At 41.5% G+C, this 19,225-nt stretch overlaps 1 protein-coding gene across 3 annotated transcripts in view; it reads right to left on the bottom strand.

The window, feature by feature from the left end:
* Positions 1-16,674, bottom strand: part of gnptab (N-acetylglucosamine-1-phosphate transferase subunits alpha and beta) — an 80,768-nt gene extending 64,094 nt beyond the window's left edge. For all 3 annotated transcript variants that reach the window (XM_078567658.1, XM_078567659.1, XM_078567661.1), the window contains exons 1-6: positions 16,478-16,674; positions 9,086-9,171; positions 7,529-7,648; positions 5,877-5,915; positions 4,196-4,401; positions 2,495-2,559 (exon numbers count right to left, since the gene is read on the bottom strand). In XM_078567658.1, coding sequence (XP_078423784.1) covers positions 2,495-2,559; positions 4,196-4,401; positions 5,877-5,915; positions 7,529-7,648; positions 9,086-9,171; positions 16,478-16,606 — 645 coding nt within the window. In that variant the 5' untranslated portion in view covers positions 16,607-16,674. The remainder of the gene's footprint in view (positions 1-2,494; positions 2,560-4,195; positions 4,402-5,876; positions 5,916-7,528; positions 7,649-9,085; positions 9,172-16,477) is intronic.
* Between the last annotated feature and the right edge of the window lie 2,551 nt (positions 16,675-19,225).

The following is a 19,225-nucleotide window of genomic DNA, read 5'->3' as shown; positions in this document are numbered from 1 at the left end:
GCCTCTGACCTGCTCCTGTAGCCACAGTATTTATATGGCTGGCCCAGTTCAGTTTCTGGTCAATTGTAACACCCAGAATGTTGATAGTTGGGGATTCAGTAATAGTAATGCCAATGAATGTCAAGGGTAGATGGTTAGATTCTCAGCAGCATTTGTGGAGAGAGAAACAGAGTTAACGTTTCGTGTTTCAGAGCTCTAAAGAGTCATATGGACTGAAACTTTAACTCTGTTTATCTCTCCATAGATGCTGTAAGATCTGAGTTTTTCCAACATTTTCTGTTTTTATTTCAGATTGCCAGCATCCCCGATATTTTGTTTTTATTTTGGTTCGATTCTCTTCCCTAAAGGACATTAGTGAACAAGATGGGTTTTTATGACATTCAACAGTGGTTTCGTGGTCACCATCAGCTCAACTTTTAATTCCAGATTATTTAGTCACTGAACTTAACTTTCACCAGCTGCCGTGGTGGGATTTGAACCCGTGTCTCCAGAGCATTAGCCTGGGCCTCTGTATTACTAGTCCAGTGACATCACCATCATGCCACTGCCTCCCCGGTTTTGCAGGTGTACTTATTTTCAAAATAGTTATTGTATGCATTATAAACATTTTCAGTAGAATGCGGAGTTGTTTATCCAATATCCATAGCTGCAGAGCAACAGCTCTGGGATAAAGCCATGCAAGCGTTTAACCAGAGTCAAGGTAGCTTCTCAGCTGCTATGGGCATTGAGTAAAGTGCTTCCTATTCCATAAGTGCCATTACTTTAACAAAAACCCACTGCCACTTCACACTGATTTGCATTCACCTCATAAGAATTTGGGGACCAGAGGAAGCAAGTTGCAAGGGGAGGCGCCAGTGATCCTGACTCAATAAAAGTTTTTTTTAAAAATTCATTTACAGGATGTCGGCATCGCTGGATAGGCCAGCATTTATTGCCCATCTCTAGCTGCCCTTGAGAAGGTGGTGGTGAGCTGCCTTCTTGAACCTCTGCAGTCCCTATGGTGTAGTACATCCACAGGGCTGTTAGGGAGGGAGTTCCAGGATTTTGACCCAGCGACAGTGAAGGAACGGCGATATATTTCCAAGTCAGGATGGTGAATGGCTTGATGGGGAACTTCCAGGTGATGGTGTTCCAGAAATAATAGTTTTCAACAGGCTGTGATCCAGTGTCTCAAGCTGTAAAAAGGCTTGGAGCATTGAAGGACATGCATAATTTATAAATTACAAGTATGCATTCAGTGAGCCTCCTGTATATTTTGCCATACAAGTGTCCCAATAAGTGTCCAATTTTTCCAGGTGTTTTCTCAGGAGCACCAGTTTATTCAGATTTCACAGTACTTCAATAGTTTGGTTGGCAGAATAAAGAGTTATGCATCCAGGTGACACTTACTGAGCCGACAGTAAATTGAGTGGATGGGAATAGGAAGTTACAACGGAACATAGATTAAGTGAGTGGACAGGACAGTGGCAAATGGGATAAAAGCAAAATATTGCAGATGCTGGAAATCTGAAATTAAAACAGAAAATGCTGGAAAAACTCAGCAGGTCTGACAGCATCTGTGGAGAGAGAAATAGTGGTAACATTTCAAGTCCGTATGACTCTCCTTCAGAGCTACGGGCTTGAAATGATAACTGTTTCTCTCTCCACAGATGCTGCCAGACCTGAGTTTTTCCAACATTTTCTGTTTAGTAGCAGATGGGAGATCAATATGGAGGAATTTGAGGCTATAAATTTGAGATTCAAGACAGACAAATCAGGATACTTTCCAAATGGCAAGAGGCTAAAAACAGTGGAATATTTGTCTCCACATCCACAATCACTAAAAGCTAGTAGACAGGTGAAAAAAAATCGCAAAAGGTTCTGGAATGTTGGTCTTTAACTCAAGGGGGCTGGAATACAAAGGGGAGGAAGTGATGCTTCAGTTGTAGAGAGCCTTGGTCCGATCCCATCTGCAGTACTGCATTCAGCTCTGGACATCGCACCTGGAGGAGTGCAGGGCAGGTTCATCAGAATGATAACTGGGTTTAAAGCATTAAATTATGAGGACAGGTTGCGTAAACATGGTTTATTTGTCCTTGAGTTTAGAAGGTTGAGAGGTGATCTAATTAGAATTTAAAATGATAGAAGGACCTGCACTATTTTCTCTGGTAAAGGAATCCAGAACAAACAGATATAATCTTAAAATCAGATCCAGGCCACTTGAGAGAAATCAGGAAGCAGTTTTCACGCATAGGGTGGTGGAAATCTGGAATTCCTCCACCAAAAGACTATGGACATTGGGTCAATTGCAATGTTCAAGACTGATATTGATAGGGTTTTTATTTTAGACAAGGATAACAAGGGATACAGATCAAAGGCAGTTCAACACTTCCTAAGGTACTTAGTCAATCAGTAACCAAATTTCACTTCAGCATTAACTGGTTTCATGCATTTAAGTATGTGAATATTTGCTTGTTTGTCAATGATAAACATAATATGAAATACAAAAACCTACCAGATAGCCTCTCCATGCAAGTCGTTTATCGTTTTGCTTTTGTATTGCTGAAAGTGTGTCATCCACTAAAAGAAAATGTTTGAATGTTATATCACAGATTTACTGATTATATATTTTATTTCTCTGTGACCCCCTTTATCTATTTGATGCTTGATTGAAACCTTTAAGATCCCAAGGGGTTTTGACAGGGTGGATGTGCAGAGGATGTTTCCTCTTGTGGGAGAATCTAGAACTAGCGGTCACTGTTTAAAAATAAGCGGTCGCCGATTTAAGACAGAGAGGAGGAGAAATTTTTACTCTGAAGGTTGAGTGTCTTTGGAACTCCCTTCCTCAAAAGGTACTGGAAGCAGAGTCTGAATATTTCTTAAGGCAGAGGTAGATAGATTCTTGATAAACAAGGGAGTGAAAGGTTATCGGGGTAGGTGGGCCGACTGGCCTACTCCTAATTCATATGTTCGTATTTTATTTCTGGACAAAATAAATATTCCATTATGTATATACACAGTATAACTATTTTAATGAATTGTAGAGTTGGCTGCAGCACCTCCAATTTTATGAGGTGGTTCATCACCTAGGAGTTTCACATACCAAAAGATAATTAATTTAGAAAGTAACAACTACAGATCTGTATAAACTAAATACAGTTCACTCAAACTGCACTTGAAATTCAGTCACTGGCTGTTATGTAGCCAATCGTTCAAAGCAAGATCTCACAAAAACAATGAAATGAATGACTTGTTCATCTGTTTCTTGTGCTATTGCTTGAGGGAAGAATGTTGGCCAAGGCTCCAGGAGAACGCTCTCCTTGGGTCTTAACTTCCGACTAGTGTCGGAAAGAGATGGCACACAGGAATTGGAAGAAATAAACACCACTTTCCTGTGCTTGAAAATTACACTGAAAGGCTCCTCGCAGGTCCCAGCGAAGTGCAGCTCCAGCGGATTCAAGGAGGTCACACTCTCATTTTTACGGCAATAGTGGGGGTGTCGAAAGTCCGGGGTGTCAGAGAGACTGGAGGTCAAAGGGTGTTGGAGGTCAAGTCAGGCCCACGGGGGTAATTGGTGGCGGTGGCGGTGGCGGTGGCGGTGGTGGTGGTGGTGGGGGGGGGGGGGTGTCAGAGGTGTCCCTTGGGAGTCTGTCTGAGTATTTACAATGGCTACCCAGAAGTTAGAAGAGGTTTTAATTCTCCTAACTTTTTCTGGGTAATGACCTGGTGTAACCCTAGCGGAATCATCCGAAGTTTACGATTTAAATCACAGGGCAATTGTTCAGAGGAAGTTTGCACTTCTGGGCAAGTACTGTACAAACGGTTACCTAGGAACATCTGAGGGGGATTCCCCAGTGCATCCCTGGGGTACCCTACAAATCCAACACTGGAGAGCTCAGTAGTTACGGCCTCTTATCTTTGAATATTTCCATGGGATCTTTTATAACAGGCAAACGTAACCTCAGTTTAACATCTTATCTAAATACCAACATGCTCTGCTTGAATCACCAAGTGCATGCCACAGTTTCAAAACCCAATGTAAAAAGGTTTGCCCTGCACTGTTCCAAATCTTTTCCATTTAATCTCATATCTATGTCCCCATGTATTTGACTAATGGCTTTTACAAATGAACATGGCACTATTTTTTCAGTTTTTTACCAATTTAGACCAGAACTTTATTTAGTCTTATATGCAGCGTAAAGCTATTTACACTTACCTTCTTTTTGATTATCAAACATAATTACAGTAATATTGGATGATGGATTTTTCAGCTTTGGTATTTGCAATACATGTTTGACAGCTTGAAAGTATGGGTAGATTGAAGGCAGTTCCTTGACTGTAATGTTTGCTGGCAAACTCGGATCCAAAACAATCATTGGCCCCTTCACACACTGTGACAACAAGCATTCTGGCTGCTTCTCACTGTAATCAACAAACCTGCATTAATATAGTGCTGTCAACATAGAAAGCTTTAATCAGTAAGGCAGCATTTACTACTCCATGCTCACTGCTTTAGTCTCTTCAGTTTTAATAAAAACATTTGTATCTACTGTTAAATTAGTTTTGAAGCAGGCAACTTTCATCCAACCCTTTCTCCAAGGGATTTAGTATTTTACATTCTTATTTCAATCAGGACAATAAGACAACCTATTGCATTGATAATTTCATCTCCACAGCAGTATCCTGCAGCTCTCAGATGAGAGCAATCTCCTGATCTATAGAGGCCAGCACCTGAATAGCCTGCCCAGGTAAATCTACCCATTCAAAAGGCAACAGGATGTGGATACCCCCAAACAAGGCTGCCCGAAATTATATTCCTCGACATCCAACTTGGCCAGCATGGAACACGTTACAGTTACTAACACTGTCGTAAGGGTCCCTCAACATGGCCTCTTCACTCATTGTAGGCACGAACACACCCAGCGTAACTTGTGGAAGAACGAGATGCTCACCGCTCTATCCCACTTTGCCTGTCCCCAAAACGGACTCGGAAAGCCACAAATCTCCAAGCTAAGGTGCTCCTTCTTAAACTGCAAAAAACAATCCAACAACCCGAATAGGAGAGTCCCCCTCCTCAACCCCAGATTCAATGATCTATACAAAGATCTCCAAAGCTCTGCAGATACCTGGATCCCACATTCAAAGGAATAAACAGTTAATAATTTAATTAATTCTTTACTTGATTTTCATAGTTTTCACACAAAACAGAAAATGGAAATTCACCTAGCTTTCAGTTAAGTTAGAAATAAAGCCTCCCCCTCCAAAATAAACCATCTTTGTCACTGCAGAAGGTGGAATCCATAGGTCACATTCCTGATACAATATGCTGCAACTGCCCTTCATTGCAGACAGCCTGCTCAACTGTATATTTAAATAATATTCACAAAATGATAATTTGATGTTTAAAAGTGAAATATTAAAAATGAAAAATAAATCCTTCTATGTAAATACAAGAAATGCATTCTTTAAAAATGCTCTTCTTGTAGGTACTACTGCAGATAAAGATTCACAGGAGTAATAAGGTATAAAATTCAGTGTTTTGTATTTTAATTATTTTTTGTGGCCCAAAAAACTCCTCACTATGTAACCTGGTAGCCTATTAGGAAAAAAGTTTGACACTCTTGTCTTCTATTGTATCACAGAATGGAAATCATTATCATGCCATCTCCAATAACTTATTAATCCTCTGAGCCAAAGATCAGGATCCATCAAAACCAAGAAAATGAAATCATCATTCAATCAAGTTGACTACCCACAATATTTATCCACAATGTTAAACTTACACTGTGCTAAAAATGCCAAGATATTGTAAACCAGTTATAAAATAATAAAATGCAACTCGCAGAAAACCTTTCGAAAGGTGTTCTGAAGTTTAGCATTAAGTACAAGTTAATTACCTTTCCTTGGTAGCTTCTGTAGCATTTCCAAGACTTTCCCTAAAAAAAAAGAAAATGCTAATTTGTTAATAGAAAAAAAATGAAAAACAAGTTTAGTTTAAATGATTACGGTAGCTGAGATCAGGACCAGAGAGAGAGAAGGGGACACAGACACACGCCAAAGGCTCAGTACCCTTGATTTGTGCTATGAAAAACTATGATACTCTTAGATCTGCAATTAATCTGAAACATTCTTAAAAATCATATGGTCATTATTACGAAATGTGTACACTGATGAAAATTACTGGAACATAATTCACTTCTACACCTGCAAGTGATGTTGCATATTTCACAGCAGTGTTCAGCGTATTTGCACTTTAAAATACTTAGGTGTGAAATATACAGCGTGACTTTTATGTATACTGAAAGGTGAAGGTAAGGTTGATACCTTTATTCAAAATTCTAAATAGAAGCTGACTACCAAAATCTGATGCTATCTTTTGTTGAAATCCAAAATTCTTAATTAAAAGGAGGCATGAGGTATGGTCTTGTGCTATGCTAGGTTGCTTTGTGACATCCTCAGCAGAGAGTAGCACCATACATTCTAAAGCCTTACAGCAGCAGCTGACTAGCTTAAGAGCAAATCTGACGCCATTTGATCCTGTGAAAACCTTGTTACCAGGTGGGTATTCTAACATCTTCACTCAGGCCATTCTAAAGCCATAATTTTTCTTGATTTCAATTGAATTACTCTGAGAACCATGACTATTCCCAAAAAATTATATCATGGACCATGTCAGCTTCTATTTAGAATTTTAAATAAAGGTATCAACCTTACCTTCACCTTTCAGTATACATACAAGTCAGTGCTGTATATTTCACACCTAAGTATTTTAAAGTGCAAATACGCTGAACACTGCTGTGAAATATGCAACATAATATATAATATAATTATTATACATAATAAGCTAAAGAAGTGTTTTCTCCCAAAAACAATATTTAACCATAATTTGACACGTATATTTTTTCAATATAAGATGGGAGCCCTACCCCCAGATTTCCACTCCTCTTTAGTTATGGGTATTGATGCTGATCCTTAAAGAAAAACATTCCCTCAGACAATCATAAATCCAAAGTCTGAGCTTTGTCACTTGAACTTACCTGCCTCAGTTGAAAAGATATACTAGGCACTAAGCACCACATTTGCCCTAAGGGATTGTATTTGATCTGATTCAGTTTCAACAATACCTGCCGCTGGTTGATCTTTTTAATTACTTCTCAGATGGGGATACCTCTGGCAAATGTCATCTCATGTAACTGTCTAGGCAGCTTCAGAGGTCAGCTAAGTCAACCAAGTTGATGTGGAGTCCCAGACCAGGGAGGACAGCAGACTTCCTTCTCTGAGGGTCATTAGTGAACCAGTTGGTTCACAACAATCCATCGGCTTCATGGTCACTTTAACTGATGGTTTATCAAATTGTTTACTTTTAACGGAATTGAAAATCTCAAAATTAGGATCTGAACCAGTGTTCTCTGGATTATTAATTCAAGCTTCATTGATTACTAGCCCAGTAACTTAACATGTCTCAGAAGTCCAGGCAGTGAGAGGGAAACCCAAAATTTGAAAATCAGTGTCAAACAAAAAAGGTTAAGAGATTGAAAGAAAAACACACTTTAATGTACGTTGGTCTTTCTTCATCTGTTCCCTTACTTCATGTAGTTCCTTCAGCAAACCTGGGTCTGTACCGTTCACCCATGTATAGACCACATCAATTGGCATTGGCAGACATAATCTGGTACATACAAAAATAGTATTAGTCATTCTTATTTCATTCCAATTGCATGTATATATATTTGCAGAACAGATATTGTGACTCCCGTTTATCCAATAAGCATGTTGATGGAGAACAAAACTTTACTGTGAAGTACATTCACACACATTAACACATACAGTAGATAATGCAATCGACTTTGTCAAGCATTTAAATAATTGACTGAGAATTCAGTGTTTTTCTGTTGCTTCAAGCGACTGAAAGGGCTGCAATGTCATTCAATCATTTTAAGCATATTTCAGTTGATGCCGTTTACTTATAGAACAACCTAGAAGCTTTTCTCTCCCTAAAACAATAGTAAAGGAGATGCACATACAAACTAAGTTAGCTCAGTTCCAATAAGTCTGAATACCTTGCTCAAAGCATTCTTTTAACAATTAACACAAAGTAGTAAGTTGGAGATAAAAACCTATCCTTATTGTATCAGGAATAGCACTGCCAAATGCTGAACAAAGCTCCTTGTTCTCTGTTCTTACCAAATGCTTTCACCACACCCTCAAAAACTATATGCACTAGTGTGAAACTTTATTTTCTATATCCGCCACCCATGTGGTCTCCAATCCTGCCAATTTATACTGTACACATGTTGATGCAAAGCTAAAATCACCTTGCATTGTACATGGCATCAGCTGAGGCTCAGTGGTAGCAATCTTGCCTGAATCAGCAGGTCGTGGATTCAAATCACACTCCAGAGACTGAAGTACAAATTTTAGGCTACACTTTGATGTAGTACCAAGGAAGTTTGTGATGTCATTGATGCTGTCCTCCGATGGGACTTTAAACTATTGCCCCGTCTTCCTTCCCAGTGGGAGTAAAAGACTCCATTATTTCAAAGAGCAGGGGAGTTCTCCCAGGTGTCCTGGCCAATATGTATCCCTCAACCAACCTGGTCAGTGTTACACTGCAGCTTGTGGGAGCTTGCTGTGTGCTAATTGGCTGCTGCATTTCCCACATCACAACAATAGCTACACTTCAAAAGTACTTAATTGGCTATAAAGCACATGGGACATTGAGGTCATGAAAGCTGATATATGAAAATGCAAGTCTTCCTTTTAAAGTTCCAATTTAAACCATTTAAGTATTTATGCACTAAGTGCATGTTTACTGCTTCCTTTCACACATTCCCCAATGAACAGCTGTAGTTTTGCCTGGACAGCATGATGTCTGAAATTGCATTACTTTCAGTAGCTAAAGGACAAGCTGATGTGTCTCCTTGATGGCCCATTCACATAATAAGCTTCCCAACAAACCCATTACTAAAAATAGACAAAAGAGATCGAACAGGTTTACAGAACTGTGAGCCCTCAAGCAGATTGTAACAAGTTCAATCCTTTCATTTACGATTTGCAATGTTCTAAACCAACAATCAAGTAGTGCCTGAAGCTAATTGCACTTTACCTATTTTGGAATGATTTTCCAGCTACGTTGTCACGATAAGAATCAAACATGACATGATATTGGTCTCGGCTCCATTCCAAGACAACCTACAAAGAATAGTCAAATTGAAAAATAACTGGAATTTTTTTGCTTTGTTCATTAACACACAAAACATTTTCCTGTACAGTTCGTCATCCTAATAAGAAAATAATCCTAATGGATCAAATTTTAAACTTTACTAAATGCATGAGAAATGAATTAAATATTTCCTGAGCATAAACAATTACCCAATGTTACTCAAATTTACTGAATTGATTTCAGCTGTCACTAAAATAGGATTATAGTCCGGACTTAACATCTGTGTGGAACAAAATTGTAAAGGAGCCTGGACATGCTGAGAAGTTACTAGCCCATGGAAAGCTGTTGCCTTAAAGTTCCCACATCAAGGCAATAATGAAAGCAGGAGCCAAAGCATTAGTAAATAATATTACAATTATACATCATTATTCCAATGTACCAGAGGCCAAACTTCAAATTTAAACTACAGAGATTTGCAAAGTAATCAAACCTGATAAAAATCAGTACTCTTACATAATGTGAAGAGCAAATCAAGAAGTCACAAAGAACAGCAGAGTGATGGAAAGTGTCGTTGACAGTGCTATCAAGCGGCACTTACTCAGCAATAACCTGCTCACTGACGCTTGGTTTGGGTTCCACCAGGGCTACGCAACTCCTAACCTCATTACAGCCTTAATCCAAACGTGGACAAACGAACTGAATTCCACAGGTGAGGTGAGAGTGACTGCTCTTGACATCAAGGCAGCATTTGACCGAGTGCGGCATTAAGAAGCCCTAGCAAACTAGAGTCAAAGGGCACCAGGGGTAAGCTCTCCACTGGTTGGTGCCATATCTAATGCAAATGAAGGTGGTTGTGGTTGTTGGAGGTCAATAACCACAAACACTGACACCACATGGACTGCAGTGGTTCAAGAGGGCAGCTCACCACCACCTTCTCAAGGGCAACTAGGCATGGGCAATAAATGCTAGCCCAGCCAGCGAAGCCCACATCCCATGAATGAATTTAAAAAATCTCAGTCCCGGGGCATCACTGCAGGAGTTCCTCAAGGTAGTGTCTTAGGCCCAACCATCTTCAGCTGTTTCAATGAGCTTCCCTCCATCATAAGGTCAGAAATGGGGATGCTCATTGATGATTGCACAATGTTCAGGACTATTCGCGACTCCTCAGATACAGCAGCAGTCCAGTCCATGTTCGTATGCAGCAAGACCTGGACAATATTCAGCCTTGAGCTGATAAGTGGCAAGTAACACTTGCACCACACAAGTACCAGGTAATGATCATCTTCAACAAGAAAGAATCTAACCATCTCCCCTTGACATTCAATGGCATTACCATCACTGAATCCCCACTATCAACATCCCGGGGGTTACCATTGACCAAACACTGACTGGACCAGCCAAATAAATATTGTGGCTACAAGAGCAGGTCAGAGACTCTGAATTCTGCAGTGAGTAACTCACATCCTGACTCCCCAAAGCCTGGCCACCATCTACAAGACACAAGTCAGCAGTGTGATGGAATACTCTCCACTTGCCTGGATGAATGCAGCTCCAGCAACACAAGAAGCTCAACACCATCCATGACAAAGCACCTCACTTGATTGGCACCCCATCCACCACCTTCAACTTTCATTCCGCCACCGACACGTAGTGGCAGCAACGTGTAGCATCAACAAGATGCATTACAGCAACTTATCAAGGTTCCTTTGACAGCACTTTCCAAATCTGTGACCTCTACCACCTAGAAGGGCAAGGGCAGCAAATGCATGGGAACGCCACCACCTTCAAATTCCCCTCCAAGCCATGCAGTACCGAGTTGGAAGTATATCGCTGTTACTTCACTGCCGCTGGGTCAAAATCCTGGAGCTCCCTCCCTTATAGCACTGTGATGTCCTATATCACATGAACTTGAGCACTTCAAGGCAGAAGCTCATCACCACCTTCTCAAGGGCAACTAGGGATGGGAAATAAATGCTGCAGTCCATGGCCAACATTTATTGCCCATCCCTAGTTTCCCCTTGAAAAGGTGGTGGTGAGCTGCCTTCTTGAACCATGCAGTCCATGTGGTGTAGATACACCCTCAGTGCTGTTAGGGATGGAGTTCCAGGATTTTGACCCAGCAACAATGAAGGAACTGCAACATATTTCCAAGTCAGGATGGCGAGTGACTTGTAGGGGAACTTCCAGGTGGTGGTCTTTGCTGTCCTTGTCCTTCAGGATGGTAGTGGTCATGAATTTGGAAGGTGTTGTCTAAGAAGCCTTGACAAATTCCTGCACTGCATCTTGTAGGTGGTACACACTGTTGCCGCTGTGTGTTGGCACTGAGGGGAGTGAATGTTTGTGCATGGGGTGCTAATCAAGCAGGCTGCTTTGTCCTGGATGGTGTCAAGCTTCTTGAGTGTTTCTGGAATTGCACTCATCCTGGCAATATATTCCATCATGCTCCTGACTTGTGCCTTGTAGATGGTGGACAGGCTTGGGGTAGTCAGGAGGTGATTTAGGGAGGGAATTCCAGCTTTCCTACCTGGGAGCTGAACAGAGGCAGTTGGGAGCAGCATAAATAGAGCCTGGGGATCGGAGCGCATTCTTTCCTACCTGGGAGCTGAAAAGAGGCAGTCGGAAGCACCAACTCAGCTGAAGAAACTGAGTAAAAAAAAGACTGACATCACAGGAAACTAGTAAGTTGAATGGCTGGTAGGTGCTTGGTGTAAGGGACAGTGTGTTAATTGCCAAGGTAGGACACAGAAGTTAAGGTAGATCTATAAATAAAAACGAAAATAAACTAAAATGCTTAAAATAATTAAAATAAATACCTAAAACACATACCAGTGAAATTAAGAACTGTAGAACCTTTAGTTTCATTGTGGGTGGTACTAGCACTTAGTAAGCACATTAAATTGCAGTATACATAGGAATTGTTCTAAATTAATTAAGAAAGTGATTAAATTAACTAAATAACAAATGTAACAATGGCAGGTCAGGTGTCATTTTGCAACTGTGGAATGTGGGAACTTTTGAACGTCAAGGCGATCCATGACAAATGCATCTGCAGAAAGTGTAAGCAGCTAGAGGAATTCCAGATCAGGATTATTGATCCAGAAGCCGAACTGCAGACACTGCGCAACATAAGGGAGGGGGAGAAATACCTGGACACCTTGTTCCAGAAGACGGTCACGCCTCTTGGAATAGGGTCATGCTTTGGACAGCGATGAGGAACAGGAGGATGTGACCGTCAGTGAGGCAGGTAAAGGGACCAAGCACAGAGTGGAGGAGCCACAGACTTTGCAACTGTCAAACAGGTGTGAGGTGCTCAAAACTTGCGTGGACGAAGATGCGATCTTCAAGGTGGACGAGCAGACTGGCCATGGCAATGTGGCACAGAAAGCCGCTCAAGCACAGGGAGCAAACAGGAATAGAGCGGGAGTAAGGGACAGTATAGCGAGGGGGATTGGCACTGTTCCCTGCAACAAAGAGCGAGAGTACAGAGGGCTGTGTTGCCTGTCCGGTGCCAGGGTTCAGAACATTTGCTCAGGACTAGAGAGGAACTTGGAGTGAGAGGGGGATGATCCAGTTGTCGTGGTCCATGTAGGTACCAACGACACAGGCAGAACTAGGAAAGAGGTTCTGCATAGTCAGTATGAGGAGCTAGGCGCCAATCTAAAAAGCAGAACCTCAAAGGTAATAATCCCTGGATTATTACCTGAGCCACGTGCAAATTGGTATTGGGCAAATAAAATGAGAGATGAATGCATGGCTCAAAGACTAGTGTTGGAGAAGTGCGTTCCAGTTTGTGGGGCACTGGCATCAGTAGTGAGGAAAGTGGGGGCTGTACCACTGGGACAGTCTACACCTGAACGGTGCTGGGACCAGTGTCCTAGTGAGCCGCATAGCTAGGGAGGTAGAGAGGGCTTTAAACTAAACTGGGGGGCGGGGGGGTGAGGGTTTAAGCTTGGGTAGATGTTGCAAATCATGGGGTGGAGTCAAAACAGGACAGTAAAATAGTAATACGGAAAATGAGGGTCACAGAACGACAGGGAGGGAAAGAGAAAAAAACCTAAGAATGCACCAACAGTCAAGACTAGATATTACAAAGATAACAAAGAGGCAAAACTAAAGGTTCCGTATCTGAATGCATGTAGCATTCATAACAAAGTAAATGAATTGATAATGCGCATTGAAGTAAATAAATATAATCTGATTGCCATTAGAGAGTCGTGGTTGCAGGATGACAAGGATTGGGTCCTGAATATTGAGGGGTATATGACATTCAAGAAGAATAAGAAGCTAGGTAAAGGTGGCGGGGTAGCACTGTTAATCAAAGATGGCATGGGTGTAATACCTAGAGGCAACCTTGGTTCAGGAGATCAGGATGTAGAATCGGTTTGGGTGGAGATGAGGAATAATAAGGGAAAGAAGTCACTAGTGGGAGTGTCTACAGGCCCCCTAACAGTAACCACAATGTAGGACAAAGTATACAAGAAAAAATATTGGGCGTTTGTGATAAATTGGCAGCAATAATCATGGGTGTTTTTAATCTACATATAAACTGGAAAAAATTCAGATTGGCTGTAGTATCCTGGATAAGGAGTTCATAGAATGTTTTCAGATAATTTCTTAGAGCAGTAGGTTCAGAGAACAGGTTATATTAGACTTGGTATTGTGTAATATGTCAGGTTAATTAATGACCTCAATGTAAAGGCAACCCTAAGCAGCAGCGATCACAATACAACTGAATTTTACATCCAATTTGAGAGAGACAAGAGTGGGTCTAAGACTTGTATTTTAAACTTAAATAAAAGGGCAACTATGTGGGCACAAGAGCTGTGCTGGCTGAAGTAAACTGGGATATTAGGCTAGAGGATAGATCAATAGAGAAGCCATGGGAGACATTTAAGGGGGTATTTCAGAATATTCAGAGTAAATATATTCCAACGATAAAGGGGAGGACCCACCATCCTTGGTTAATTAAAGAATTTAAGGAAAACATCAAACTTAAGGAAAAGCAGATCGCTGTGGAAAGATGAGTGGCAGGTCAGATGGTTAGTCAGAATGTAAATAATGTCAAAGAATGAATAAAAGGTTAACCAGGAGAAGGAAATGCGACTATGAGAGGAAGCTAGCTAGAAATGTAAAGACGGATAGCAAGAGCTTCTTCAGGTAGTTAAAAAGGAAAAGAAGTAAAGTGAGTGTTGGTCCTCTACAGAGTGAGAATGGCAGGTTAATAGCAGATAATAAGGAAATGGTGGATTAAATGAGCAAATATTTTGTTTCTGCCTTTACTACAGAGATTACAAAAAACATTCCAGTAATAGCTGTAAATCAAGAGGAGGAAGGGAGAGGGGAACTTTGTGAAATTACATTCACCAGGGAAGCCTTACTGAGCAAACTGTTGGAGCTGCGGGCTGACAAGTCTCCAGGTCCTGATGGACTTCATCCTTGGATCTTAAAAGAGGTGGCTAATGAGGTAGTAGCTGCATTGATATTAATTTTCCAAAATTCGCTAGATTCTGGAAAGGTTCCACCAGACTGGGAAGTAACAAATAAAACCCACTATTCAAGTAGGGAGGGAGGCAGAAAACAGGAAACTATAGGCCAGTGAGCCTGATGTCCGTCACGTGGAAGATGCTAGAATCAATCGTTAAAGAGGTTGTAGCTGGGCACTTAAAAAACTCAAGGTAATTGGTAAGAGTCAGCACATTGTTTTGTGAAAGTTTAACCAATTTATTGGAGGTTTTTGAAGGAGTAGCTTGTGCCGTGGATAAAGGGGGGCCTGCAGACATACTGTACTTGGATTTCCAGAAGGCATTTGATAAGGTGCCATATCAAAGGTTATTGCAAAAAAAAAGGTCATGCTGTAGGGGGTAACATATTAGCATGGATAGAATATTGTTTTCTGACAGCCAAAGAGTATACATAAATGGGTCTTTGTCCGATTGGCAGGATGTAATGAATGGAGCCCGCAGGGGTCAGTTCAGGGGCCTCAACTTTTTACAATTTATATCAATGACTTAGATGAGGGCAGTGAAAGCATAGTAGCTAAATTTGCAGATGCCATAAAGATAGATCAGAAAATATGTCGTGAAGAGGACATATAGATAGATTGAGTGAGTGGACAAAAATATGTCAGATGGAGTATAACATGGGAAAATGTGAAGTTGTTCATTTTGGCAGGGAGAATAAAAAAAAAGCAGAGTATTACTTAAATGGAAAATGACTGCAGATTCCGAGGTGCAGAAGGATCTAGTTCCAGTGCACAAGTGACAAAAAGCTAGTATACAGGTACAGCAAGTAATTAAGAAGGCTAATGGAATGCTATCCTTTATTACGAGGGATTGAACATAAAAGTAAGGATGTTATGCTTCAGTTATACAGGGCATTGGTGAGACCACATCTCAAATGCTGTGTGCAGTTTTGGTCTCCTTATTTAAAGGAGGATGTAAATGTGTTAGAGGAGGTTTACTAGATTGATACCTGGAATGAGCGGGTTGTCTTAAGAGGAAAAGTTGGACAGACTGGGCTAAACTCAAGTTTAGAAGAGTGAGGGGTGACTTGATTAATGTATATAAGATCCTGAACAGTCTTGACAAGGTGGACGTGAAAATTATGATTCCTCTTGTGGGCGAGCCCAGAGCTAGGGTGCACTGTTTTAAAATTAGGGGTTGACCTTTAGGTACGGAGATGAGGAGAATTTTTTTTCTTTCAGGGGATTGTGGGCCCTTCGAAACGGTCTTCCTCAGAAGGCAGGTCATTAAATGTTTTAAGACAGAGGTAGATAGATTCTTGTTAGACAAGGGGATCAAAGGTTATTGGGGGGAGATAGGAGTGTGGAATTAAAAATACAAACAGATCAGCCATGATCTAATTGAATGGCGGAGCAGGCTTGAGGGGCCGAATGGCCTACTTATGCTCCTATTTCGTATCTTCATCAGACACTCGCTGCAAGGTTCCTAGCCTCTGACCCGCTCTTGTAGTCACAGTATTTATATGGCTAGTCCAGTTCAATTTCTGGTCAATGATAACCTCCAGAACATTGAAAGCAGGGGATTCAGCGATGGTAATGCCATTGACCGTCAAGGGCTGATGTTTAGATTCTCTGTTGTTGGAAATGGTGGTTGCCTGGCACTTGTGACACGAATGTTACTTGCCACTTGTCAGCCCAAGCCTGGACATTGTCCAGGTCTTGTTCCAGGTCTAAACTAGTTGAGTCTTTCATAACCAATTCTGTACATAGCACCTTTAGAATAATTCTGCAGTTATACTTGGGTGGGATATTCAGCCAAATCTGTACACAGTAAATTAGGTTTGTAGGTATATATTATTTCACAAGTTACTTACCTCTCCAAACTGAAAGGCAGACACAATCATGAGCACTAATCCTCCAAAGCAGAGGTAAAGGCCATATTGATGAGACAGACAGGTGTAGGTTTGCCTCTGAACCAACTTCAGCAATGAATTGAGGACCATGGCCAACCTGACATACTTCTGGTGCACACATGCAACCAGGGTCACAAACTCATTTACAGCAAGGGCAGATCACTGTAGAGATAAAAGAACACAAAAGCTCTAATATACCCTTAAAATAGTCTACAGAGTTACAACATAATGAAGCACCTCCAACACTGTAGCATGTGCTTAAGATTGACAACCATTCATACTAGGTCAGCTTCCATGCCAAATGCATGCCTTCATTTATTTAGTAAATGGAACATAAAAGCACATCCAGCATGAAAACTGCAGATGAAAAAACATTAAAATTACATTTCCCAACAGACAAGAAGCATTTATACAAAAATTGAATAAAAACAGTGTTGACATTTCTAAAAATCAAAGTGAAATATAACAAATGCAGTATTTGTGTATGTGTAACTTAGCAATCTAAATATAATGCACCATTAAAAAGAACATGTTTTCTTGTTGCTGCATGTACTTTCAAATATTCACCGTGTTAGTCAGGCCTTTTCTCTTATGCCAATTCTTGATCAATCAAGCTACATTTTAAAGTAATAACTGGGTTGCACTTTCCTAATGCCTCTCAGTGGGAGCCAGAACGGTACTGCTGAAAATAGCTACTTTAAGCCAGTTCCGCTAAGAATTACACCAATATTAAGCTGCATCAGTGTTAACCTCAGAAGAGAGTGTAGTGGGGTGGCCGAGTACATCCAAAACAACTTTTACAAGCTGTGTAGAAAAATACAGACAAATATAATTAAATAATCTACATTGTGAATGTATTAGTCTTTTTAATGCAAAGACACTCCATTGGCAAATCAATCCACAAAGTTGGGTGTTTCTCAACTGCAACCAGCAACTCTAATTAAGTTAAAACCCTGCTCTCTTGCCCACATGTCCGTCCTTGGCCTGCTGCATTGTTCCAGTGAAGCCCAACGCAAACTGGAGGAACAGCACCTCATCTTCCGACTAGGCACTTTACAGCCTTCCGGGCTGAATATTGAATTCAACAACTTTAGATCTTAAACTCCCTCCCCCCATCCCCACCCCGTTTCTTCCCCCTCCCTTTTGTTTGTTTTTTTCAATAATTTATATAGATTTTGCTTTTCCCACCTATTTCCATTATTTTTAAATCTACAACTGTAATACCTTGTCAGTCTTTCCACCCCACCCCCACTAGAGCTGTACCTTGAGTGTCCTGCCATCCATTCTTAATTAGCACATTTTCTTAGATAATATCACCACCTTCAACACCTCTTTGTTCCTTTTGTCTGTGACATCTTTTGATTATCTGCTCCTATCACTGCTTGCTTGTCCCTACAACCACCCCCCCCTCAACTTCTCTCCCCCCACCCCCCACCTTAAACCAGCTTATATTTCACCCCTCTCCTAACTATACTCAGTTATGCTGAAGGGTCATGAGGACTCGAAACGTCAACTCTTTTCTGCTCCGCCGATGCTGGCAGACCTGCTGAGTTTTTCCAGGTAATTCTGTTTTTTTTTGACTCTAATTAAGTTTCCTGACACAGCAACTGAACACACCCCAATCTATGCATTTTGACCTTAGAGACAAATTCCACCTTGGCAGAAAATATCATGCAATGTAATGTACACACTCCACTTGTAAAATAGCAACATCATCCAAATTGCTACAGCTAATATTGGAAATGTGCCAACTTTTGAAACATTGTTACAAGAGTTGCAAGTTACTGATTTGTTTCATTGTATTTGAAAGAAAGCTCAGAGATAAGATTATTTGCCACATCAAAGCACACTGTAACCTGGCTGTCATCTTTACTGTTCCATCATCCAACTGCACGTGGATCCCTATTTAATTTTCTATTAACCCTGCTCAGCAAGTTATGCTAAACATTCAATCAATCAAGCTGACTAGTTCTGTTTTCGCTGAAAATTGATCAAATTACAGATTGCTATCCCACAATAACTGGTACAAAGAATTCTCAGAAAATTCTGTAACCCCATTTAATAAAACGAATTTGATTTATGCAGCCATCATAAACCAGTGCCTTTTTTCATATTTTATCCTCTTTATACTGAAGATCAGTCTTGATGCTCTTCTCAGTATCCTTTCCAACTTATTAATTCATCTCCCCCACCCCTTCCATAATTTACCGAGACCCCCCCTCCCGCGAGCCCTGCCGTTCCTCCTCCTTCCCCACCACTCCCCCCCCATTGCCCCCTCCCCCAAGACCCCATCACTCCTCCCCATTGTCCCCTCCCCCAGGACCCCACCACTCCCCCCCATTGACCCCTCCCCCAAGACCCCACCACTCCCCTCCATTGTCCCCTCCATTGTCCCCTCCCCCAAGACCCCACCACTCCTCCCCATTGTCCCCTCCCCCAGGACCCCACCACAGCCCCCCCATTGTCCCCTCCCCCAAGACCCCACCACAGCCCCCCCATTGTCCCCTCCCCCAAGACCCCACCACAGCCCCCCCATTGTCCCCTCCCCCAAGACCCCACCACAGCCCCCCCCATTGTCCCCTCCCCAAGACCCCACCACTGCCCCCCCACCATTGTCCCCTCCCCCAAGACCCCACCACTGCCCCCCCAACCACTGTCCCCTCCCCCGAGACCCCACCACTGCCCCCCCAACCACTGTCCCCTCCCCCA

This window comes from Cetorhinus maximus, chromosome 22 (genome assembly GCF_964194155.1).
Source record: "Cetorhinus maximus chromosome 22, sCetMax3.hap1.1, whole genome shotgun sequence".
NCBI lineage: Eukaryota > Metazoa > Chordata > Chondrichthyes > Lamniformes > Cetorhinidae > Cetorhinus > Cetorhinus maximus.
Note: the sequence above shows the minus strand (reverse complement) of the source record. Positions and strands in the feature narration are given on the sequence as shown.